The 27105-nt window shown below is 44.5% G+C and overlaps 1 protein-coding gene across 1 annotated transcript in view; it reads left to right on the forward strand.

Moving 5' to 3' along the window:
* The window catches only part of KIF2C (kinesin family member 2C), a gene marked incomplete at its 3' end in the record, with an annotated part of 31776 nt that extends 7946 nt beyond the window's left edge, over positions 1 to 23830 (forward strand). The window contains exons 5-15 of the mRNA XM_084636641.1: positions 2366 to 2488; positions 5748 to 5861; positions 7411 to 7511; positions 9954 to 10049; positions 14254 to 14308; positions 14405 to 14567; positions 14925 to 15015; positions 18948 to 19011; positions 19942 to 20033; positions 20525 to 20667; positions 23617 to 23830. Coding sequence (XP_084492767.1) covers positions 2366 to 2488; positions 5748 to 5861; positions 7411 to 7511; positions 9954 to 10049; positions 14254 to 14308; positions 14405 to 14567; positions 14925 to 15015; positions 18948 to 19011; positions 19942 to 20033; positions 20525 to 20667; positions 23617 to 23830 — 1256 coding nt within the window. The remainder of the gene's footprint in view (positions 1 to 2365; positions 2489 to 5747; positions 5862 to 7410; positions 7512 to 9953; positions 10050 to 14253; positions 14309 to 14404; positions 14568 to 14924; positions 15016 to 18947; positions 19012 to 19941; positions 20034 to 20524; positions 20668 to 23616) is intronic.
* Between the last annotated feature and the right edge of the window lie 3275 nt (positions 23831 to 27105).

Raw genomic sequence — 27105 nt, forward strand, 5'->3', positions numbered from 1 at the left:
TTGGAGATGGAAGGCAATACAAATCTTGTTGCAGGGAGTGGCAGATCTGACAGGAACCCAGGCATCCCAAACTGTCACTAATCCAGGGAACTCTCCATAAAACGGGTAGACTGGAAATTGTACTAGGAGTTATTGCCTCTAGGCTGGTCACTCCCTGGAAGTGAATGGCTAGCTGACCAATCAAGTGCTCTTAACCCAGCCAGTTACTGACAGATGGGCAGTGCCCTCCCTAGAGGTACTCTGACGCATACAATATAAGTGAAAATTTGCAGTGCATGTTGCCTGGCTATTGTCCCAGTGTTTTAGTGCAGTGGTTCTCAACCATGTACTTAGAGGTCTTCCAGGGGTACATCCACTCATCTAGATATTTGCCTAGTTTTACAACAGGCTACATAAAAAGCACTAGTGAAGTCAGTACAAACTAAAATTTCATACAGACACTGACTTATTTATATTCCTCTATATACTAGATGCTGAAATGTAAATATGATATTTATATTTCATTTGATTTATTTTATAAATATGATAAAAATGAGAACAAGCAATTTTTCAGCAATAGTGTGCTGTGATACTTTTTTGTATTTTTGTCTGATTTTTGTAAGCAAGTAGTGTTTTAAGTGAGGTGAAACTTGGAGGGGTACGTAGGACAAATCAGACTTCTGAAAGGGTTATAGTAGTCTGGAAAGGTTGAGAACCACTGTCCTGGTGCATAAAGAAAGACCAGTTCTGAATCCAGCAAGAAAGCAAAGTAGTGTGTGTTCTCTTTTGCAAATCATCTATGCTACAGTAGCAGGGACCAATATCCTCCTATTTTGAGCCCTGCATTAAACTGATTAGAAAGCTCAACACTTTCAGGTCCTGCAAACCTCTTTGGCTGAGCACATAAAAGGAAGCAAAGTCCCCATCAGTGTGTAACGTGTACTACTGCATCAGCTCCTGAGGGAAGCTAAAATAAATGGTAACTTTGAAAAAAAGTTAATTGTAAAACTGGTTCTGCCTAAACTAATCTTGCCAGTCTTCTGAATTTGGTATTCTGTCCTGTAAGGGAGCAGTGGTGTCACGATACCGCATGCCATTTCTTTCTGTAATGAAGTGACCAGAGTGCTGGAGACACTGAGTGTTTCTGGTGAGCTCCGGTTTGGAAATTGTTACACTTCACAAAGGACACAGCATTTAATTCCATCTCCAAGCATAATGGAAGTACAATTCTTTTTTGTTCCTAAAGTGGCAACGGTGACCCCTAATGTCTCTGCGCCCGAGCAGCAGCAACCAGGTAAAGAATTCTGGTGTGATCTGCACTGAGCTTCATGGGCACAATTACAATTCCTGTGCACAGGGTTTATCCACTATTCTAATAAACATTTGGTGTGCAATAGAAATCTTGTCTTCACATGAGAATACTCATTGCTCTATTCTGGATAAATTCCTACAATTGTTAGAGGGGATGATAGATCCAATTTTTATACTGCACTCTAAATTTTTCATGTAAGATTTGCTTTCTTCACAAAAAAGGTCTATTTTAAACTATTTGAATGGGTGATATAGCCTTGGCATAAAAGCTCTAAAAGAATTTCCAGGTAAGAAGCTAGAACTATTTTAAAGTAATAGAGATTTAAATGTGTGACTGCTAAGACATTAATTCCCTTGCAGCTTGCATGGTAAATCTTGAGATAGTGCAGCTTTTATTAGTCAGATGCTGTAATCATAGCTTTTAAGTGAATTTAGCATTGGTGGAAGTTTCCACACTAGCTCTAACTGTACTTAGGTGCCATGGTGATGCATGATACCTCCTCAACCCTCACATGGAGAGACTGTGATGACAAAGAAGCTGTCTCCATGTGTATGCTGTCTTTGGAAGTCTCCACAGAGACTTTAACCGAGGTGCTAATTTTGTGATGTGTGGACTAAGACAGATAAATTCCTGTCAAATAGTCACTGGATTTATAACACCTTCATCAAGATTGATTGATCCAGTGACCAGGAGTGTGAAGATGAGCCTTCTGATCCCTTTCAAGAATGGTAGTTCAGAAACCTCAGCATAAATTAATGAATCCTAATTTTCTTTTTAATTAAAGTGGAATAGGAAAAGGAACCCATTGGAACTGCAAATCTGGAGTTAATTATTTATCTTCCACTAGTGGCATTTTTTCAAGAACACTCTCTTCACCAAACAGGTGACTTTCTAGCACCCTGCCTCACCCTAAACTTCTCGAAAGGGTCAGAGAGCCTGCTGTGAATGGTATCTCTTTAACCAGGCTGCTTTCCTTATTGTTCTTTACTTTCATGAGCATACTGATCTTTTTTGAAGAAACTGGCCTGCTGTTGTCAGTGCTCAATACTGACCTTGAATTCTTTATTTCCTAAGTATTACGTAGCCGTTCTACCAGGATGTCTGTTATCACAGAATCCCAGGGCAGCCTCCAAGATAATGAGATGGAGGTGGATCCCTCCACTTCTACACAAACAAGAAACCATTCAACAGTGCCTGGTGAGTGGAGACAAGCCCAGTAAAATGTGATTAAACTGAACTGAATGTCTTATGTGTTTCAAAATGCTTATCTCATGGGTGTGCAAACTGTAAAAGCAGAAAGAACTGACCAAAATCTCTTCCCCTTTTAAACAGAGAAGAGAAGAGACCACAATAGGTCCATGATCATGCATTTTACATAGGGCTTCTAATTAAGAGGGATTTCCAATAACCAGAAATTCTCCTGATGTTGAAAAAATAAATCACTTAATCCACCACATGCATGTCTTGGGATGAATCTGACATCTGTTTAACAGTGCACAATAGCATACATAATGCTAGGATGGGAAGTGAAGTATCTGCTCTCTTGGAAGTGCAAAGTGTATTTTTACCCACATGGCAATGTGGTTTGAATGGCAGGGGTAATGGCCCTGCTCTTGCTAAAAGAGCTATTAATGCATTTTATATCTCATCTGAAAGACTTAGCAAGGATAACTTAAGATAAGGATAATATTTGGAGACAAAAAAAGCTGGATTGCCTCTGAGCTGTACTGCGTTGACAGATTCCATTAATTGGGGATATGGATGTACTCGAGTGTAGCTAAAGTACTTCAAATTCTGCAGCAGTATTGATTACTGGTACAGTCACATGTATTTACACCTATTGGGTAAGGAAAGTATTTGAGCCCTGCTTTGTTCTTTTGGAAATGCAGACTTAATGCTTTATTGGTAGCTACTACTGTTCATTTTGCTACTTCACACAGCAAAAGCATGTGTGCTGCATGTTCCATGTCGGCTTTCATGATGGGCCCTGAACTTTAGAGAGGTTGTTTGTTAAAACTCAGTCTGTTCCATGCAGACATTGGGCTATGGCTTTGAAAAAGTAGTCTTAAGTGTAACAAAGCTGATTTTTTTTTTTTTTAAATTGCCTGTTGCACATGTGTGACAAATGTGGGAACTACTAATTGGAGTCCTATGTGTGCCTCAGTTTCTCTGTGTGCTTTGCACTGCTATGTACAGACACTGAAAGGTTAAATCAGCACTTGGGGCAGAGCAGGAAACATGAGGTGCATTGTATCACATAACAGTCTGGGGTGAAATGAATGGGTGGTTAAAGGTCTGGCTGAAACAACCCTATCAGTGGAGGATCCAGAAGGACAATGAGAATCCCAGCAACTGAACAATTGACAACTAGCCACAGGAAACTCTGGCAGGCAGAACATGTGAACTCAGCGTGAGCCTGCAGGAAGAAGGCAGTGTCCTGGGGTGACAGGAGGCTAGGGTAAGAGTTGTGTCTCTCGAAAGGCCAGGAGCTCACCTGGGATGGACAGACAGGCCTGATCTACATCTAAAACTAACTATGTTGCTCAGGGCTGTGAAATTTTGCACCCCGTGCTCTGTATTAGGTCAACCTAACGACCACTGTAGACACAGCTAGGTCAGCAGAAAAATTCTTTGGTCAACCTAGTTACTGCGTCTTTGGGGGGGTGGATTTACTGCAGCACAGGAGAAAACCCACCAGTCACCGTAGTAAGTGCCTGCACTACAGCAGTGTAGCTGCAGCTGTGCCCCTGCAGCGCTCGTACTGTAGGCATAGCCAGAGAGAGGAAACCACTATGGGAGCTCTGGCTTGGCCGGTATGGACTGTCTCCACCTTTGCTTCTCCATGGTAACCGAAGGACTTTGCAAGGCTGTGTTCCAGTTGACTAATAAACCCTGCTCTGCTTTGAAAAGGCTGCCTGGTGTCACTGCAAATACATGCTGAGGTGCACTGATCCCTGAAGAGCAAAGTGTCTCTGAACAGGAGTCTTCCCCAGTTAGACTCGCTGGGCAGAGCTCATGGTGTGAAACAAGTGCTGGAGCCCAGAGGCTCAGTTGTGGAAGAGTTGGACCCCTTGCTGGTCTAGTACATTGAAGGGATTCCTCCAAGGGGCCGTGTAAAAGCTGGGGCATAGCACAGATCCGTGGCTCTGAAACAGCATGTACAACTAATTTTAAGGCTAGACATGCATCGTTATGCAGATGCAAAACATTTTCTTAAGCACAGTTCTCAACTAGTTTGCTTTAAAGTTACACTGCTTAAAGTAGGCAAATGCCCTAATCTTCAGACTTTTATCAATGAGATCCATAAACTGAAAAATGTAGCCAAGGCTGAAGGCACTGCATAGATCTTGAAACTTGATTTCATTTAAATCTCAGACCTCTAATAGGAGTCAAGCTTGATAGGCACTTTTTCCCCTAGCCAGCACTTTTTTTGTAGCTTCCCAAAATCTTTTAAAGAAAAAATCTAAAAGTCCTACCCTATTCTCATTGAAATAAATGGCAAAGTCTCCATCTACTTCAGTGGGAGCAAGATCAGGTTCTAAGGCTACTCAAGCATCATAAATTACTTTAAGGCTTAAAGGAGACGGTGGGTGAGGCAATCTCTCTTTTGCCAACAGAAGTTGGTCCATTTAAACGATATTACCTCACCCATCTTGTCTCTCATATTTAAGCCTTTACATGAGTTATGCTGCCAAAATCTCTAAACTCTTGCTGGTAGAGGAGAGATTGGTATGGGGTGAGAAGCACTTGTGCCTCACTTTAAAAACAAAACAAGAGAAAACCTGCACTCTTCATGCATTTAAATAACCTACCTTATGTGGAAATATATACTTGGCCTGCAATTTGGACACTGGGCAAACCTTGATTTTTAAGAAATCCAGTCAAAAATCTGTATGAAAACAATGTTAAGGCTGTACAGGTAAGTAATAAAGATGGGAAATGCAGAAGCTAAGGTATGGTGCATAGATATCTTCACTACAGTAATCTTCAGTTCCATAGTCAAGTATTTAAGTAACTTTATCTTAGATCATATACATGCAAAGATGTGATCATATAATTGGCGGTACCATAGTGCGCACAAATGAGAATAAAGCTAAAGGTGTGTATAGTACAACCTTACAGCAGAATTCTGCACTATCCTATTACATTGTTATATGTTGGCCTATTAAAGGAAACACTTACAGATTGTGAACTATTATTGGATTGGCAGTTTTTTATACTAAATTACTATGAAATGGCCACTGGGTGCCTGCATCCCATACAAGTGCTGTACCTTCTGGGTTAGCCCTATCTCCCTCACCTGCCATAGAATTGGAGAGCAGGGCAGCTCATGGCCTGACTCCTCTCCCTCCCCACCCTCTACTCTTGTCTTGGGGCCCTACAAATTGGAAGGCTGTTCTCCCTCATTTCTGAGGTCTAACAGATACCGTTCCATTGACCTGCTTTCTTTCAACAGCTGGCCGAGCCCGAACTACCAGGCCACATTGTGCTACAGAATCCTCACTGACAAATGTACATGAAGTTATAGAAGAACATCCATCTATCAGAAGCAGCTCTTCAGCAAATCCAGGTAAATAAGAACTATTGTCTGACGGCTGGCTGGCTCATTGACCAGCATTGCATCTCTAAGCAGCGTCAGTTAAGATTGTTTCCCCATATGCTCAGAGGTTTAATATGACTTCCTGGAAAGTGGCTTAGCAGCAAAAGGAAACATCCTGATGACTTCAAATTGAAATATGGTACAGTTCTGATATACAAATAGATCTGCCAGGAAGGACTGGCTCCACCCCAGAATAGCAATACAATGGCTTTCTAACTAGCTTCAGTAGCTGGTAGCTATACTTTGTGAAGACACCACTGGTCACTGACTTTTTTTTTTTTTTTTTTTTTCCTTTGTTGCTGGGGGCACGGGAATCGCCAACACCAATAAGGTGACCTCCTACCTTTTAACTTTAGGTGCCTTAATGCTGTGCTGCTGTGGCTTGGAGCCCTGACACTAGTAGCCAGCCCACAAGCATAAAGTTCTCCGCTGGCTTCCACCAGCCTTGTTACTCCCAACAGCCCGTCCAGTCCCAAGTCTACTAAGTTCTGTAACTGCCAGGCACCCTGACTTCCTCTCTGCTTGTCACCCCCCCAAAGGTATGAACAGCCCCCAGTTATCAGTTCACTTTGGCATGCACACTCCACACAGATTGCACAGCAGAGACATGCTTGAGGTAAAAATAAAGTTCATTTAATAAAAAAATCACAGATGAACTAGTAAGGAAAGGCAAACACGAGTTACACAAAATACACATAGATACAACTTCAGGCTTTACACTTCTATATTGGATAAATTCCCTTTTCTAATAGTTACCCATTGCCTCGGAACAGTTTCCCACCATACTCCCTGTCGCAGAGGGGATCCAGTGTTTCATGGACTGCTTCCTGCGTAGAGGCTGCCCCTCAGTTTCTGAAGCCTTTGTCCTCAACCCCCTTCCCTTTTTAACAGGGTTTGCAGCCTTTTTCTTTCTCTCAGATTATGGTTATTCAGAGTGTGGGGAATTCCCTTTCTGCTTGATAGCTGAGGCATCTCAGTCTCTTCCCATTAACTGTAATGGTTCTGTTTCTCTCTTCCTGGGCTGTATTATGGATCATCACTTGTGTTTAGTTCTGTGTAAACACCTGGCTCAATAGGAGCCCCTGCCTGTTGTGAAGTGTATTTGAAATTGTAGTACAGTGTATGAGCACAATACTCTAGGTACATAGATTCATAACCACAGTCTGTATAAACATCTCCTAATGACCAAGTTCAGAACACTACAAGCTTTCATAAGACCTTACTTGATGTATTTATTAACAACCTTGCATACAAAACCAGTTGATTCAGTTGCTAACTCCTTGGGATTCAGACTCTTGTGGTGTCTGTACCTGGATTGTCACAACCACTGGACACAACTAATAAGGAACACCCTCTCCAGGACAAGACTCTAGGTCATGATATCCCAGTTTGTACAGAAGAGGGTTTTGTATGTGTATGGGCAGGGGGAGGGTGTAGATAAAGAAATTATTCTGCCTAAAAGAAACTTGTTTGTGGTAACAACTTCACATAAAAGTGATATAAATGTCTCTTTTTCCAGTTCGGAGGAAATCTAATATTGTGAAAGAGATGGAGAAAATGAAAAGCAAGAGGGAAGAGAAGAGAGCCCAGATAAGTGAGATCAGAACAAAACGGGCACAGGTGCAGTATTTGATCAGGGAGTAACCCATGGTTCCCCCAGAATAAACTGGGATAAGAAAAATTCTATAGGATAGTGTGTTTATAATGGTCAAACTAAAACACATTTTGGACTAACATGCCCAGTGTTTGGTTTCAGTTTACACTCGCTGTGGATTTTGTTTTAAAGTGTCATGCATAAGGATGTAAACAAAACATCTGCTCTCTCCAGGCTGAATTTGTTTAGGGATCTCCCGGGTAGCTGTTTCTGCAGTTGAAGGCTTTTAAACCCCAGACTTGCTCTTTCAGTTGCAGGTGGCATTTCTGAATCATAGAAATGTAGAACTGGAGGGGGATCTTAATAGGTCATCTAGACCAGCTCCCTGCACTGAGACAGAACCAAGTATTATCTAGACCAGTGTTTTTCAAACGGGGGTCTGTGGACCCCTGGGGGTCCCAGAGAGTACTCCAGGGGGTCCACTGGCCCCGCTGATCAACTCCTCCCCCTCCCTCCCAGCGCCTCCTGCACACTGGGGAACAGCTGTTCCCTGGCGTGCAGGAGATACTGGGAGGATGGGGGGAGGAGCGGGGACGGGGTGCACTCGGGGGAGGGAGCAGAATCATGTCCAGGGCTGCCAGCCCCGCTGATCAACTAGGGTTGCCAATCCTCCCAGTTTTCAGTTGCCAATCCTCCCAGGAATCAGGCTCTATCTCCAGGGGGGCTACTGAAGGCAAACTGGGAGATTTTAGGCGCTAAAAGTCCAGTGGGGCTAAGGCATGCTTCCTGCCTGTCCTGCCTCCATGTTGGTCCCAGAAGTGGCCGGCAGATCCCTGCAGCCCTTGGGAGGATGAGGGGGCCAGAGGGTTTTTGCATGCTGCCCTTGCCCCAAGCTCCGATTCCACAACTCCCATTGGCCTCAGTTCCCAGCCAATGGGAGCTGCGGGGACAGTGCCTGCAGCCAAGGGCAGCACACAGAGATCCTCTGGCCCCCCTGCCTAGGAGCCACTGCCAGAGGGATGTGCCAGTTACTTTCGGGAGCCACCTGCAGTAAGTGCCACCTATATGGAGCCCTCACCCCTTCCTGCACCCCAACTCCCTGCCCCAGCCTGGTGAAAGTGAGTGAGGGTGCGGGAGAGTGAGCGATGGAGGGAGGGGGGAATGGAGTGAGTGGAGAGTGGGGCCTTGGGGGAAGGGGTGGGGTGGGGCCTGAGGCTGAGTGGCAGGGCTTGGAGGTCCCTGAAAATGTTTAAATAAAAATGGGGGTCCTCGGGTTGCTAAAGTTTGAGAACTACTGATCTAGACCATCCCTGACAGGTGTTTGTCTAACCTGCTCTTAAAAACCTCCAATGAGGGAGATTCCACAACCTCCCTTGGTAACTTTGTTGTACTGCTTAACTACCCTTACAGTTAAGAAGCTTTCCCTAATGTCTAACTCCCTTGCTTCAGCTGAAGCCCATTACTACTTGTCCTCTCCTCAGTGGACATGAAGAACAATTCCTCCTCCTCCTCCTCTATAACAACCTTTTATGTAGTTGAAGACTTCTCCTGTTCCCCCTCAGTCGTCTTTTCTCCACACTGACAAAACTGGGTTTGTTTAATCTTTCCTCATAGGTCATATTTTCTAGACCTTTAATCATTTTTGTTGTTTTCCTCTGAACTTTCTGCAATTTGTCCACATCTTTCCTGAAGCCCAGAAATGAACACAATGTTCTTGAAACTATTGCAGTATTTTACTGAAACAGATTTCATCACTTTTTGGATAATTGAACTAAGCATAAATTGAACAAAACGATTGGCCACTAGCAATGGAAAAGCAAAGTGGTGACAATTGCAATATTGAAACTCATTGACAAATGGCAGGGTATTGAATGTTCTCTTCTCTTCCCTGTCATGTGAATCTGCCTCAGGGAGTGCAGACATAATGCAGTATTCTTATCTCTTCTCACTATGCACAGGGAGGAATTTACCATGCATAAAACTTAATGCTCTTCTTACTGTTCTGCATTGTCAACAGTCTTAAAATTCATCGGTATGGCAGTCAGTGTAAACTTCCCAGTTTGTTTGAGGTGCTACAACGCAGACACAGCACACAGATTTCGTACTATGTAGAGGAAAACTGGGGTACAAATGGAGAAATACAGGGTGTGTTTTTGTGGGAGAAGGCAATGGATGGGTAGAGAGGAGGTGTGCTTATCAGCAGTTAAAATGAGTACTGAAAACTCCTTCAGCTCTGTTCCTTCTGCTGCATAGGAAGATTCCCCCTTCCAAGCAAAATGAGATTAGAAATCCTAATCATTCAGTCAGGTTATTTCTAGTTCCAGAGTCTTTCACATGTCTTTGCAGCATGAGGACAGAGTAACAATAAACTGAGTTCTTTAGCTGCACACAGACTAGTGCCCTTTGTACTCCTAGGCAGCACCTTTTTTGGCGGTTTGCTAAAGCTAATGTCTGTCACTGCCCTGCAGGAATTCGATAGCAGCTGTCCAAACTGGGAGTTTGCACGGATGATCAAGGAATTCAGAGCTACTTTAGACTGCCAACCAATATCTATGAATGACCCAGTAAGTAAATATTTGGAATCATTGACTGCAATGTACCAATATCACCTGTGATTTTTTCCGCTCATTGAACACTCGTGCTTCGATAGTGATTATCGAAGACTTAACCAGAAATACTTGAACTTGCCTAGTTTAACTTGGTGTACCATGGATAAGCAGGAACAGTGCGACATCATGGCTTAGTATTGAGCTCACACTGCAACATGGAAAATGTAAGTTAAATATTAGGAGTAACTTCAAAGCAGATCAGCAGAACAAGCTGTGAAGGTGGTGGTGGAAACTGCCACTTCTGGAGTTAAGACTACATTGAATGCCAGAATAACTGAAGTATCATCCTAGCCTTGGAAAAATATTACTCTGATCTGTCAATGACAAAACTTGAGTCCAGAGAAGTAAAATGCAGCTTGCTAGCTGTTGACCCCTGTTCCAAACTCTTGATATGTTGGTCAAATGCCTCTAACATGAGGAGGCTGAAAACTAAGCGGTGATGTTGTAAATACCACCAAGCTGCAGAATAGAGATTTGCCCAGTCCACAAATTCTTTAAATACCTCTTCTGGTTAAGCTCAGCCAGTGACATGCAGAATGTGGACTTTCCCCAACAAAATGATCCTGTAGCTGGACTGCAGCGATGCCTAAATTGACTGCAATGTGAAGAGCTCAGATCTAGTGAGGTCACTGTGAAGTTAACTTCGCAATATGCAAATCTGGTGATTACAGACTTAATAAAATTATTATGATGTTGAAGTAAAAAGAAAACGGTACAGGGTTTAAGCATAGAAGTTTCTGGTTATCAGGGAATAAGGTACAGATTAGCAAGGGGTGCGAAATTCGGTTTAGCTGCACCAGGTGTAAAGAAATACATAATCTGCAATCTCCCCGATTGGGGGTTAAAGGTTAATGGGTCAAAGTACAAACATTGAGATATGGGGGTTTGTTGTTCATATAATGGCTATGTTCAGGTGTGGAGTATAATGAGTGGATACGATGATGAGGATGGATTTACCCTCACTTGGAGAGATTTAATGTTCAGTGAGTTTATGGTTCCAGTTCGTATGGTCCAATGGAAAAAGTCTCTGTCCCTTTCCCATAGTGGATGCATGATGTCGTACCGGCTCACACCACCTGATACTGTCAGTGGCCGGTGATGTGTTCGATGTAGATGTCCCTGGACCATCAGATGGTGTCCGAGACGGAGACCCCGCATGAGCCATGCGTAGCGTCGACCGATCCCACAGGTCCGCAGCACACGCTCGTTGCAGAGGTCCCAAGCGCCCAGGGCTCCGATCTGCACCTCGTACCCTTTTGCTCTCAGGGTGTCGGCTGGGGGGGGGGGGGGGGGAAGAGTATTTTTCCAGCTTACGAGCTCGGGCTTTGCGGAAGGCTGGGGTCCTGTTATCAAAGGAGACCGTGATGTCGACGAGGATGATCTTTTTCTGGGCCTCGTCGGTGACTACCGCGTCGGGTCACAACTGGCTGTCAGTACCGGGGATGGCGCAGTTCACGGCGACCTCCCCCAGGTGTGGTGCGATGGCTTTCACCAGGCGGTTCTGGATGGCGTTGTGGTGCACCTGCCAGGCTCTGGAGTGGGGCTTGCAGCTGCCCAGGACGTGGGACAGGGTCTCGTTGGAGTAGCCGCACTTCCTGCAACACTTGTCTCAGTTCCTGTGGCGGACGGCTCCATCGAGCGGGACGCAGTTGAGCCGGGTACAGTGGATGAAATGCCAGTTGTGAAACGGGTGAAGCTGCCCTCAGCGGGGAAGTGGTTGCTGGTGTCCCATTTGCTGGTCAGTTCGAAGGCTTTACCCTGGTCCGGCTTATGCTTCAGGGTTTCCATGCACAGTGAGTGGATGGCTGCCTTCAGAGTCCTCTCCAGCATGCCCCTGGCGCTCGGGGTGACGATGGTGTTGTTGTCGGGCCTGATCTGCAGCACCAGGACTCCCAGCTCCTGGTGCTCCTCGCACTGCTCCCAGCGGCGGCCGATGCGCTTCCCCAGGCGATGCGTGGCATTGTGAGTGCAGGACCACAGTGAAGCGATGTCGTGCCCGTCCCATCCGAATTCGCCATCCAGAGAACCGCTCAGGAAGCTGGCAGCGTCTTGGTTGGAGGGGGCTCTGCCGATCTGCTTCTTTGTCGCGTCCTGGAAGGCGTTTGCTGCAATGTTCCTTACCGTAGCGTCGGGACATGTCAGCAGGCGGAAGGCATGGGTGATCACCGCGATGTCACACAGGTCACCCATGTAGGGGACATTTGCACTGCCATGCCTGTGGGCGATATAGACCAGCTCATTGCTGGCTCTCTGGGGAAGGAACAACCGCTTCTTCACCAGCTGCCGGATGATCTTGTCTGCCTTTTTGAGGGGTACCTTCGCCATGGAGGATCCCCTTAGGACAAACGAGATGCAGAGGATCAGGAAGGTGTTCAGGGCGTTTATCTTCTGCCATGGTGCTAGCAGGGAGGCGTCGATCTTGGCGGCATCGTGCAAGATCTCCTGAATGGTGTCCTCAGGTGTCTGCCGGACACGGAAACCCGTCGGCGTGCCAAGATGCTGGTACGCCTGCCCCTCTGTAAGGGGGATGATGGGCTCGCCCTGGATCTGGAACCCTGTTGTCTGCACCGAGTCCCTTTTGCTGCCGTCGATGTGGAGAGTTGCGCACTTCTTTACGTTGAAGCGAAGCCCCATCCAATCGGCAGCTTGACTGGTGGCATCTAGCATACGTTGGAGGTTCTCTGGGTCGTTCGTGGTCAGGACCAGGTCATCCGTGTAAGCCAGGATGCTCACCCTCTCATTGTGGAGGTTGAAGCCATCTGGGCCATTGGAGATTGCTCGCAGCAACGGCTCCATGGCAAGGTTAAAGATGATGGGGCTGAGGGGACAGCCCTACTTAACTCCGCTCCGGATCGGAATCTCGGCGGTCTCCACTTCGACCAAGCGAATGGTGGTGCTGCATCCCTCGTATACATTCAAATACAACCTTAGTGTGTCCCACTCAAATCAGGGGAGCTACTGGGGGGCTGAATTTGGCACATGGATTACAAACGTTGCAAATTATCATGTCTGTTTGGATTTTTAATTTGTTTTGGACCAGGCTGTCATTAGCCCAACACACTATGTATAGATCTTTGCAGCAGGGTGAGCTTTCTGCAATAATAGGATATGGTCTTAGATAACCTGCCAACAATGGCTCTGCTCTGATCAGTAGAATTAGAGTGAAATCTGGTGGTATTCACAGAATAGTGATGGGGAGGAGATATTAGTGATCTTGGCCATTTCTACCCTATAGACTTAAGTTGACCTACATTAGGTCGACATACAGCCATGGCAGTAATTACTGTGGTGGTTCACATCCACACTATCCTCCTCCTGTCAGTGGTGTACGTCTTCACCAGGAGCACTTCCACTGACTTAAGGGGACAATGGCTCTCAGGGCTCTCAGCTCCCTGTCAGGCTGCCCCTTTCCTCTTTTTCCACCCGTGGCTCCACGCAAGGAATGGGGCAGCTGCACCAGGCCTCTTGGCTCCCCACCAGGGGCATGGTACCTAACAGGACTCTGGATGTGGAGCTCCCTGCTGGGCACAGCTGTGCTCCTGGTAGGGAGCAGGGGCCAAAACCCCAGGAGGGCAGCCAGGCTCCAGGCAGGGAGATCCATGCCTGGAGCCTGCTGTGGCTACCCTGTTTCTGTTAGGGAGCCGTGGGGGGCAGCCTGGCTTCCAGCAGGGAGATCTGCACCCAGTGTCCAGATGGTTACTCCATTCCCAGAAAGGAATGGAGCCAGGAAGCCAGCTGTGGCTCCCTGTGGGGAGCCTGGGTGGCAGCCTAGCTTGGAGCAGAGACCAGGCAGGAGCCTGGCTGCAGAGTATGGAGCCATGAAATTGACAAGAATGACAGCCAATAGATGCAAGTAACGCAGTTTTTACAGGGACACTGCGTCACCTGAACTACACTGACATAAGCCCTACGCCCCTTGTGGTGGTGGAGTTATGTTGGTGTAGTAGGGCACTTACGCTGGCAGGAGAAGGGCTGTATTGTGTACGCTGACATAATTAGATTGACGTAAGCTGCCTTACGTCAACCTAATGCTGTAGTGTAGACCAGGCCCTTGTATCCTTACAGCCTCCACTGCAACACTGATTTAGCACAGGTGTGGTGGGGGGGGAATAGTGATACTCTGTATTCAGTCTCACTGTAACCTCTCCTTCTCTTAAAGATAGAAGAGCGCAGGATCTGTGTTTGTGTAAGGAAGCGCCCTTTAAATAAGCAAGGTAAGTGTGTGTCTGTATTGGCAAAATTTAGCCTGGAATCAGATGCCAGTTTGACGTTACTCATTCATGTTACAAATATTTTTTTTCCATCAACAGAACTTCATAAGAAGGAATGTGATGTGATTACAGTTCCCAGCAAGTGTGTCCTGCTGGTGCATGAGCCAAAGTTGAAAGTGGACCTAACAAAATATCTCGAGACCCAGGCATTTAGATTTGATTTTTCATTTGATGAAACTGCTTCCAATGAAGTGGTTTATAGGTAATGTATCATCTTACATAGTGGGCCTGAGCAGCACAGGATTAACATGGTGGGAATGAAAACATAAAGGGTTACTATCTCGATTGTCTTAGTTTAAAGGGATTGATATTTTACAATCCAGCTAACCATATTTGGTTTTGGTAGAGACCAGTGGACTGTGAAACATCTAACAGGAGCCCTTAGCTTAGTTTCTGTCTGATCTTAATGTTTACTACTGAATCCACTGCCATTTGTTGTATTCCTGGGAATTATTTGAAGATTCTAGAAGTATAGTGATGGCTGAAGCCAAGTATGGGCTAGTCAGGAGAGTGCCTCCTTTCTTTGTGCCTTATTCTTTTTATACTTCTAAATTCCTAGGTTCACTGCAAGGCCTCTTGTACAGACCATCTTTGAGGGTGGAAAGGCTACATGTTTTGCATACGGCCAAACAGGCAGCGGCAAAACGCATGTAAGTGACTGGCTGTCTTCTAAAGGCCTCCAATATCTCAGTTTAGATAAACTGATTAAAGCACATTTGGATATTTAAGGTAAATAGCCTTTCATCCAGCAATTGGATCTTGGTTTTTGATCGTCCTTTGAAATGATAATGGAGAGAGTTCACTTACCTTACCAAGAGGTGAGTTAGTAACCATTAAAACTTCAGCAAGCGAATAGCTGCTTCCTTTCATATTGCTCATGCTCAAATAAATTGGTTAGTCTCTAAGGTGCCACAAGTACTCCTTTTCTTATTGCTGAGAAAGTAATGAGGCTGACTCTGGCAATGTTGTTTAGTGGTTGAAGACCAGGACCAGGCACTGCTGACTTGTAATCCTGGCTCTGTCACTAACCTCAGGCAAGTCTCAATCTCTCTGCCTTCATTCCCCAGCTTGTGAAATAGGGTACTAGCGCACTCAAGAGGTGTAAGGATTGTTTGTATCATATTTTGAAGATGTACACTTTAAAGGCTCTCTGAACTCTTCCAGAAATACTTAATACACTTACAAAAATAAGCCTCTTCTCATACATGGTGTAATGATGCTGGTTCTGGCAGGACCCAACTGAGAGTGCCAATTCAGGACAAATTGCTTAAAGCAGGGCAGTTACAACCCAAGGCTGGGGTTTCTATGCACACCAAGGCAAATCAAACCAGCCAAACAGGGAAGACTTTGGTTTTACCCCACTGGCTAACCACAAGTCACACAAGCAATTCCCGTAGACACTCCAGTTTCCCAGTATCACCACCAATGCCACTTGTTATGGGGACAAATGGTTATGAAAACCAATACCCTAATAAAAGAAAGTTTCTCTCGATCCCAAAGGACCAAGCCCCAGACCCAGGTCAATATACAAATCAGATCTTACCCACAAATCACGCTGTTGCCAATCCTTTAGAATCGAAAATCTAAAGGTTTATTCATAAAAGGAAAAAGAGAGAGACGAGAGTTAGAATTGGTTAAATGGAATCAATGACATACAGTAATGGCCAGGTTCTTGGTTCAGGCTTGTAGCAGTGATGGAATAAACGGCAGGTTCAAATCAAGTCTCTGGAGAACATCCCCAGCTGGGAGGGGTCTTTCAGTCCTTGGTTCAAAGCTTCAGTGTAGCAAAGACCCTCCACAGGTACGAAGCAGGATTGAAGACAAGATGGAGGAGCTGCAGCAGCTTTTTATAGTCTCATGCCATGTGGTCTTTCTTTGTTCCAAAGACAAGCTGTCCATCCCATGGCCTGGAAAAACCTCTGTCCATAGACATGTCCCTGCATACCTTGCTGAGTCACAAGGCGTGTCAGCCTTCTCTGAATGGGCCAGTTGTATATCTGAGGGCCCTTAATGGGCCGTCAAGCAGGCTAGGTAGAGCTGACACCAACTTGTCTGGGGGTGTCACCCAGAAGCATAGCACAAGTTTGAAATACAGACAATATAGAGCCAATACAAAAATGATACATGCATACAGATAGCATAATCATAACCATCAAACCATAACCTTGTCTTAGACACCTTATTTGACCCCCTTATTACAAGATTTGGTGCCACTACAGGACCTTGGTTGCAACCATGTTCTATATGGTCCTGGTTCAAGTCAATAACGTGACACATGGATACCCCCTGATCTGGATATTACTTGTGGAGTGGGCAGATCTTCATTGCTGTGAGTTAGGTATCTTAAGCTTTTCTCTTTCACTTCAGACTTTCTGCAGCTGTTCTGTGGTATCACACTCTGGTCCTGGTTCACTGCCTCCATCACGCCAGCTTTTAGGTTGGGGAGACCTTACAAGTGTGGACATTTTTTTGCCTACAGGATACTCAATACTAGACTTTCAGTAACTGGAACCTGTTTTCTTCCCCTGTAGCTTTCCAATCACTGGAACTAAGCCTGAATTTCTCTCCCTTCAGGTCACCTGTCAGAGTAGCCTAATACACCGCCTTGTGTTTGTTTTTTGGTAATGATTTTCCCCAGGTCATGTAGCAAAGTGTTTTAACTCAAACCTCTGATTGGTTAGTGCCAGTTGATTAGACAAATGACTAATCCTGATGTAAAAGATTGATGCTAAGGGAGATAAAGGTCCAAAAAGTAGCCTAGGAATTGTCTTATGGCTTATTTCCCATTCATGTTACCCAGGCATGCAAAAGGAGTTGTTTTCTTTGCAACTTTTTTTATTCCTATAATGGTGGTGATCCCTGGTTGTGGCCACTCCCTATATACCTTACTGATTGAATCCTATGGGCTCATAAATGTTTACACCTATAAAATATCAGGTTTATTTAGTTTCATCTAAAAACTTCCTGGTTATCAGTTTGATGCTGCTATGGTCCAGCAGCACTGTCTGATTTCACAGGCAAAACGCTTAGGCCACTTCCATTAGCATGGAATGGGCAGGTCTGTCCCAGTAGTGATGTTCAGCTAAGTAGATTCTACTCGGAGACCTAGATACAAATTATAGGTAGGAAAACTACATTTTTCCCATTTTTGATCACTGATCCAGGATCAGAACTAGTGCTAGAAAAGATGGCTGCTTGTGGAAGGACTTGTACTATACATTGAGCCCTAGCAGACTAAGATACTGGATCTTGTTAGGCTAATGGTTTATATTAAATAACTGCAGTTCCAGGCTTTAGAGGGTGTAGTGTTGATAACTGTTACAGCAATTAACATCAGCAGCTACCTTAGTTTTGTTGGAACTGAAAGCAGCGTGGACGGATGAGCAAGATAGTAGTCACAGTGACACTAACATAAGGTTCTGCCAGGTTTGGAAACACAGTGAATTCTGCCTTTTCAGTGCCACATGGAAAATTTTGCTATCTTGGAGTGCAATTTTTTTGCTCTCTGAACAGAGGAAGCCAGGTTACTTTGCCAAGCTCCCAAATTCTCGCTTGTAGATAAATAGTTGGCTGGAACTCATATGATTTCCCCTTACATTTCATAGCACCTAGAGGGGCCCTTTGTCCCTGGTCAGGGGTTTCCAAACTTCTTGCTGGTATGACCCCATTTTAATGAATTATTTCTTTCCAGGACCCCAGACAGCATGGAGGACACAATTTTGTAGAGCAAAATGGTGCCCTCCACACAGCGTGACCTCTCATGCATCGTATATGTGTGCTACATACATGCGCTACAAAATGGTGTCCTCTGCACAGTGTGACCTCACACACACTGTACATTTGTGAAGTCACTTGGTGCAGAGCAAATAGTGTCCTCCACACATTAGGGATTGCTATGACCCCATGTGCTGATGGCATGACTGCACTTGGAGTGGGGTTACCATGTCTGGGTTTTCCCAACATTTCCTCTTTTTTTGATCCTCAACCTTTTGTCCAGGCCGATTTTTCAAATAAAAGGAGAAACATCCAGGATCTTTTCACAGTAGACATTGCAGCTCAGAAAGAGCTGGCTCCGCGTCCCGAATGATCTTTCCTGCTGCATCCGCAGCTGCTGGATCCTACCCGCTCTGGCTTCCAGCCCTGGGAAGGGGGAGATGCAGGGAGGTGCTGACAGACAGCTGTCGCTGCATCCCAGTCTTGCTCCAGACACAATGACAGGGAGCGACATTGCCTTCCACCTCGAGAGTGAGGCCACAGGCATCCCCTCTACAGTGTCCTTTTTTTGGGAACTTGAAAGATAACCCTAATTTGGAGTCGCAACCCACAGTTTGGTAACTACTGTCCTAGGTGCTGGAAAAAACGTGGTTGTCACACTGACTAGTTCCAAACATTCAGAATGACTTAACACAATTACATCAAGCTTTTTATCCTGAATTACATGGCATAGCACCATGTCTAGTTAGTCCATTGAGATCACAGGCTGTTCATGTGGACTCTTTTTTCCTAGAATATTGTTAGAACTACAGTTGAGTGATAACCTGACTTGCTTGGACTGTACCTCTATAATGGCTTTTTTTTGTAGACTATGGGAGGAGACTTCTCTGGGAAAACTCAGAATGTCTCAAAGGGGATATATGCTTTTGCATGTAAGTTGACTCTTCAAGTTTTCTAATCCAAGTTGTATATAGTATTTTTCCTTCATAAAAGACTTTACTATATAGATGTATGAGAAGTTATTGAAGTCCATAAGGCCTTTATTTTAAAGTTCTTTATGAATAAATATTTAAAGAATTCCTATAAATCCTGATTATCATGTGTTGTTCCCAATAAGCAGTGATAAATTTAGTTGCAATAGTTATGTAAATCACCAACTATAGATATTACCCAATATATAGCTTCTGTATATAATGGTATTAACAGTAATTTTTATTAGAGCAAAAATAATTTAATCAAGATCAAAACACACTCTCTGAGGCAGAGTGGTTGGTTGGTTGTGTAGGGTATTGCTGGTTCCTAACAAATTAGTAGTAAGAGCTTGGCCATAAAGGAAAGCTTTGGGGTTTTTTTTGTTTTTGGGGGGGGGGCGGGGGGAGTGGTGGAAGGAGTTGGATTTACTTTTGAACTCTCCCTTTCAAAACTAGAATCTTCCTCTATTTGCTGAACTGTACCTGAAAGTTTCCTTGTCTAGGAATCCCAACTAAGGCTTTTTTGTTTTTTAACAAGTGATTCAAAGCTACAGAGGATTGCAATGTTCTGCAAAGTTAAAACTTGACTGTATTAACCAAGCCAGAAAATAAAATCATTGCTCACTGATAACTTGAGAAGTAGAAGCTCACATAATCCCTTTCTTTTTTTCAGTCCTAATGAGGACACAGCTGAAATCAGTTTCATTTGGAGGAGTCGTCTTGTACAGATAACTCCACTACTATCTGGCTGGGGCAGTTGTCATTCCAGCTACTAGATACTATAACTGCCTTGCTGTGAAGAATTTTGGAAGGGGCAGAGTCCCAGAGGCAGCTGAAATTGTTGTTCTAAAATCTGGTTAGGTCATGTTTTTTTCTTCCTTTCCCCATCAGCACGAGATGTCTTCCTCCTTCAAAGCCAACCCAGGTACAGGAATCAAGACCTGGAGGTCTATGTGACATTCTTTGAAATATATAATGGAAAGGTGAGATCTTGTGTCTTGATTTTAGTCTAAGTATTTTGACCATGCATTTGATACATGGTACGATTTTATTTAGCTATCTGCATGTCCTTGCTGGAACATGGGCCCTTTGTGCCTCTGGTATTGAATTGGAAAGTCTGGGATATGCATAATTCATGCTGTGTACCTCTCCTTTAAATGAGGAAACTGTGAAATAGGTGTAGGCAGTGGCTCTCAAACTTTTTTACTGGTGACCCTTTTCACATAGCAAGCCTCTGAGTGTGGACTCTTTTCTCCTCCCCCACCTTTATAAATTAAAAACACTTTTTAAAATATATTTAACACCATTATAAATGCTGGAGGCAAAGCGGGATTTGGGGTGCAGGTTGACAGCTCACGACCCCCAATGTAGTAACCTCAAGACCCCCTGAGCGGTCCCAACCACCAGTTTGAGAACCCCTGGTGTAGGGGATGGTTCTTTACTTGTGCATCTCCATCTCCTTGCTCAAATACAGGTGTTTGATCTCTTGAATAAGAAGGCAAAACTCCGAGTGCTTGAGGATGGAAAGCAGCAGGTCCAAGTAGTTGGCCTCCAAGAAAGACAAGTCAGCTGTGCAGATGACGTGATCAGAATGATCGAGATGGGCAGTGCCTGCAGGTTTGTCTCCCTGGGCTTCTGCTTCCTTAATGTGTGTGGTGTGTTTTTTGTTTTTTTTTTAAAGTTTTCCAGCCTTTTATTTCCTATTACAAGTCTTTATAGGGTATCTATAACCAGGCTTAAAATAAGGGGCAATGAACTTTGTCCCCCAATAACAAGCACATGCCGTAGCACCTTGACTCTAAGGAAAAGAAAGAAAATCAGCCAGTAGACCAAATCCCAGAGATGGGAAAGCATGGACATGGGTGTCTTGCAATAGGTTTTAAACATGGCTAGCTAATGCATAATATTCAAAACCTATCAAGGTAACTGTCTGGTTAACAGAACCACAGGATGTCTGTGGTGCAGCACCTGTGCACTACAGGATTCTGAGTGGGAGGCAAGGACTGTCTGATGCTATTTGCTGGTCACGTAACACATCCGAACTCTTGAAGGCTCTTCCCATATCACGGTTGAAAAACAGTGGTGGCAGCATGGTTGCGCACTGCTGATTCCACACCATGTGGTGGCTTCTCTGTGAAGCTCCCCTCTCGTAACTAGTTGAGTTTTTAGAGAAGTTTTTCCTCCAACTTATAAGAGTTCAGTAGCAAGCAGTCTTGTCATGACTCTGAAGAGGCTAGAAGTGCAATACAAAATTTATTTTAGGGAAGGCCTTGTGTGTAACACTGAATGTCTGCATTGATCTACCCTAACCCTTTCTTAGTCTAGAACTCCCTAAGCACATTCAACTTACATTGACTATTTTTTTTTAAACCTTTCCAAACTCTAATACTTCCTACAGTAATATGTTATGAAGAGTTTTTGTCTCCCTAAAGGTGGGAGGGGAACTTTTCAGGCAGTAGATGGTAATGGAGATCAGGGGAGGGTGGGGTTATGAAGGTAGTTTATCTGCCATCATACTAAACATCCACACCCCTATGTGACACTTCCTTGGCATGCCCAGGATTGTATGTCACCTTTTTACCTCCGACCTCTGGCATGAGGGAGTTTATCTTGTGGTAGCTGGGTGTCAGCTCTTGAACACAACCAGCCTTTCAGCCATTCATGCTCTCCTCAGGACTCTACCAGTCCTGTTTTGCTTTACAGGCTATTAGGTGCACCTCAGAAGCATCTGCCTGTAGTGTCTGGCCCCTGTCACTGGCCACACACAGTAGTTACCAAGTCTGCTGTCTCCCAAAGGGAACAGTTGTTTGATCTAATATAGGATTCACACTTTGCTTAATACTACAACGCTGAGATGTAGTTATAATACAAAAAAGAATCAGTTTATTTAATAAAGAACAGAGATTCAAATGAGTAGTTGAGTAAGAATATTAAGATCAGGTTACAAATAAAATATCAAATGCAATCCTAAGTCTACACTGATTGAATAGGAAGGGTAACCGTTAATCAACTAGAGGTCCTCTCCAGAATTCACTCTGACAGAGTTGCTGAGTTTTCAGTCATAACCAGGGTCCAGATTTTCATGAATCCTCCTTTGTCCTACAAAGGGGTTCTTTTCCCTTCTTCAGTAGTCCAGTAAATCTTTGAAATGTGTCCTTTTGAAATGCACCGCCCAAATAAGACTTCTTCCCAGTTGCTTGTTCTCTGGTATGCTAGTGCTGTGTTGAGTTCATATCCCCTCCTCATCAGCCTGTTTTTCCTGTTGACTCTGCACGCAAATGGGGCTTCCTTTATGTCAGCTTTACCATGCTTAATTTACATTGTACAGAGACTTTTCTTCCCTTCTGTCTGGAAGAGAATTTGTTTTTCCCTTTGTTTAGTTACAGACTTTATGGCATAGTATCAGTAGGCTCACACAATTTATCATATAGAGTGAGTGCATACATTTCACAACAATAGTGACAACCAGTGTGTCATCGGCTTTCATCTGATACTGCACAAGACACTTCTTGGATAAATGCTATGAAAGCAGTGTGTTAAGTGTAGTGGGTTTGTCAGGCCTGATAGGAGTTGCTGACAGAACAGAGAGCCCTTTGCTAGCTGGCATTGAGGGATTCTTAGGATCACATCATATACTTGCTGAAAACATGTATCGCTGCCCTGTAGCAAACCAAATCTGGACCTGTCAATCCTCCAGGGGTTAATAATGAACATATACTTAAAAAATCCTTTTAAGGATTTCAGAGCATCAACAGTGCATCAGGCAGCAGTTTGGGAGAAGTAAACTGCTGGACTGACTTGACTGGATAGGTGGCAGGGGTCTGGTACCCAAGTGTAAATGGTACTAAACAATGGGTAAACTGTACCAAAATAAGGAACCTGTTTCATCTTACAGTGGAAACATGATATGGCATGAGGTGTGGTCTATTCCAGGATAAAAATGGTAGGGAAACTGAATGTGAGCTATAAGGCTTCAAGAGAGGGCAGGTATCATTCTAGGCATTAAATACCTGTAAAGAATCTGAGTAGTCAGTCAGAGGCATTCTAGCTAGGAAAGCTGATTCTGTACCCTGAGACATCTCTAATTGCTGACCGTGAACCCTCAAACTACAAAACCTCAAGGTCAGACTTCTGAGGTACAGGGGTTGATGTATTTCCTGTTGCTAGCTGGGGTTGGTGGTAACACTGCTTTCTGAAGCATTTCTCTCCATGCAGTCTGCAAAAATATTCCTTAGTACTAGTGACAGCCTCCATATACAGCTTCAGAGTCTCTTGAAGAGATAATGGGAGTGTCTGCAAAGGAGTATAGCAGAGAAGGATTAGGGCTTGATTAAATCAAGCTGTGGAAATAATGGAATTATTTTTTTAATTCAATTGGATTAATGTCTAACAGTGAGTTTTTTTTTGTTTTTGTTAATAAAACTGAGCAGATAAACTAGACTTTTTTACTGACTTCATTTGTGAATAGATTATGAATGTTCTTGCATAGTGCTGGGGGAGCTAGGCATGAAATATGCTTTGTGACATCTAAAATTGTAATAAACTTCATCCATGTCTCTGCTACAGGACATCTGGACAGACCTTTGCAAACTCTAGCTCCTCACGATCACATGCCTGCTTCCAAATCATACTACGCAGAAGAGGGAAACTACATGGCAAATTTTCCTTGGTAGACTTAGCTGGAAATGAGAGAGGTGCGGATACTTCTAGTGCTGATCGGCAGACACGCATGGAAGGGGCAGAAATAAACAAGAGCCTTCTGGCTTTGAAGGTAGAGTAACTCAGAGCAACGTCAATGTTAATCAGAAAAGTTTGGATGGAAATGACCTATTGGATTATCTGATCCATCTTCTTGCAATGCAGGGCTGTTCCTTACAGGATGCTTTTTTAGTCTATATTTTTTAAAAATGGACCATCCTCAAAGGAGCCCAACTCTGTACATTGAAAGTTATGCTGCATGTATTTCCATTCAGAATCCTTTTGTCAGGAATCCAATCGCTTAAACCTTGTCAGCCCAGAGACTGCTATAACAATTCTCTGAAGCTCTACCCAAGAAGTCTATTTAAAAGTCTAAGCAGTTAGACAATCATAAGGTGTTCCTGAAGAGTCAAACAACTAAAAGTTCTGAGGCAGGGGCCATATCTTCCTTTGTGTCTGTATAGCACTTAGCAGAATGAGGCCTTGACCCTGCTTGAGTCCTCTAGGTGCTGCTACAATAGCTCATTATTAACTAGCTCTTCGAGTGCTTGCTCATGCCGATTCCATTCTAGGTGTGTGCACGCCTATGTGCACGGCTGTCGGAGATTTTTGCCTTAGAGGTATCCACAGGGGAGACACCATGATCAGGAAGGTGGTTTTCCCAGGGCGAGGCTCATCCATTGCACTGCGGGTGTGCTGACCCCTGCGATTTCCCCAAATGCGGGAAACTCGACTGCATAATTTGTGGTAGTGGGGGACTGCGTTCGCGCTCTCCCCTGGCAATCGGTCAAAAGAAAGAAAGAAAGAAAAAAAGACTTTAGTGTGGTGTTCTCAGTAATTTTTGTTTTTTTGTAAATTATTCTGAATTTTTCTTCTTTCGTGTTCTCATTTTTTTTCTGTTATTTTCAGTGTTTATAAGTAGTTTTTGGTGTTTTCGTGATTCCAACTGGTGTTTGGTGAAACAAGAAAACAGACTCTGGCTTACAACACTATGCCCTGGTCTACACTAGGACTTTGTGTCAAATTTAGTAGCGTTAAATCAATGTAAACCTGCACCCGTCCACACAATGAAGCCCTTTATTTTTTGACTTAAAGGGCTCTTAAAATCAATTTCCTTACTCCATCCCTGACAAGTGGATTAGCGCTTAAATCGGCCTTGTCCGGTCGAATTTGGGGTACTGTGGACACAATTCGACGGTATTGGTCTCCGGGAGCTATTCCAAAGTGCTCCATTGTGACTGCTCTGGACAGCACTCTCAACTCAGATGCATGATTGTTTGCCATTGCTTTGACGCAGGGAGGGGCGACTGACGACACGCCTTACAGGATTGGCTTACAGGGAGCTAAAATCAACAAAGCGGGTGGCTTTACATCAAGGAGTATTTCAGGCAGGACTTCACGGAGGCTTCCAATAAGAAATGGTGCAGCTAAGTTATTGTTCTTAGTGGAACAAGGAGGTTAGTCTGGCCTCTGATTGATATGTGGCTAGATTTACCTCGCTGCACCTTCTCTGTGAGTGACTGCAGTGTGACCTAGAGGAATGAGTCCCCTAGACGGGGGGTGGGTTTGCAAATGAGTACAAAACAAATCTGGTCTATTTCTTGTTCTGATCCACTCCATCTATCTTTTACATCTTTGGCTGGCAGCAGACAGTGCAGAAGCACTGCATGCCATCCACATCTCAGGGCTGCTCGGCAGAAGATGGTACAATAGGACTGCTAGCCATCCTCATCTCTTGCCTGCCCGGCAGAAGGTGATGCAATAGGACTGCTAGCCATCCGTATTGCCTGCCTGCTCACCATAAGATGGTTCAATAGGACTGACTGCAGGACTAAAGAGAATGACCTGATCAAGTCACTCCAAATTTAGTCCCTGCGCCCATGTCTGCCCAGGTGCTCCTGATCAACCTCACATAGGCAGCCAGGAGCACCTCGGACATGACGATGACGGCTACCAGTCCTATTGCACCGTTTGCTGCCACAAGGCAATGGGTTGCTGCTGCTGTGTAGCAATGCTGTACCACGTCTGCCAGCACCCAGTAGACATACGGTGAGCTGAGCGGGCTCCAGGCTTGCCGTGGTATGGCGTCTGCACGGGTAACTCAGGAAAAAAGGCGCAAAACGATTGTCTGCCCTTGCTTTCACGGAGGGAAGGAACGGGCGGCCTGATGATATGTAGCCAGAACCACTTGCAACAATGTTTTAGCCCCATCAGGCATTGGGATCTCAACCCAGAATTCCAATGGGCAGCGGAGACTGCGGGAACTGTGGGATAGCTACCCACAGTGCAACGCTCCGGAAGTCACTCTAGGCTCGGTACTGTGGAAGCACTCCGCTGAATTAATGCATTTAATGCACTTAGAGCATTTTCTGTGGGGACACACACACTCGAATATATAAAACCACTAAGCAGCTAAGAAAGGGCTGAGCAGCAAAAAAAGCAGCAGCCCTGGTGGAGTCTGGCACTTCAGCCTCTTGTAACCTGATTTCAATAACACTTCAGATTCTTGCATGGAGTGCAGTTGTAGCTGGGTCCAGTCCCAGCAATCCGGGATATTAGAGAGACCAGGTTGGGGAGGTAATATCTTGTATGGTGGACCAGCTTCAGCTCAGAAAAGGAGTGGCATGTGGGGCTCAGGCTTCAGCCCTGGACCCCCACAAGTCTAATGACAGCCCTGGTGACCCCATTAAAACAGGCTTGTGATCCACTTTGGGGTCTCGACCAGTGTTCCCTCTAATTTTTGACAGGCTGTGTGCGCAAAAAAAATGTTCTGTGCAAATGTTTGTGTGCGCGGTGTTTCGCCGTGTGCACGGGGTTTAGGATCTGTGTGCACGCACACACCCACAGCTTAGAGGGGACAGTGCTCCAGACCCACAGTTTGAGAACCGCTGAGATAGACAAACGTCTGTGTATTTAGCAGCCCAAATGGTAGTTGTAATGAGTACGGCCATTTATAATAACCTGTATCGTTAGGCATATTTTAACAGCATTTTCTAGTATAACATAACTAGAGATTCTCAAACATCTTCAGAGTTTGGCATCACAGCTCAAGGGATTTAATAACCTGGACTTTACATATACAAAAGGAAACCCCTTGGGGAGACAATTAGCAGTTTTCTCACAAATGTTCGAGGGCAAAAATGCCCATTAATGTCACTGAGCTGCTTTTTACTGGGGATTACATTTTACTTGGTGTAGTGAAGCAAAATAGCATAAAGAAGGCTGTGTTTCTCCAGCTTTATTATTACCTGGCTTTATACTTTCTACACAACGAAGTAAAAACCTCTTAGTGCGTAACGCAGCATGGGAATGCCAGTTTTTTATTGTCTGCGGTGCTTAGACATGACAAAGAAAATC

Source organism: Lepidochelys olivacea (genome assembly GCF_965140295.1).
Source record: "Lepidochelys olivacea isolate rLepOli2 genome assembly, chromosome: 8".
In the NCBI taxonomy this organism is placed as follows: Eukaryota; Metazoa; Chordata; order Testudines; family Cheloniidae; genus Lepidochelys; species Lepidochelys olivacea.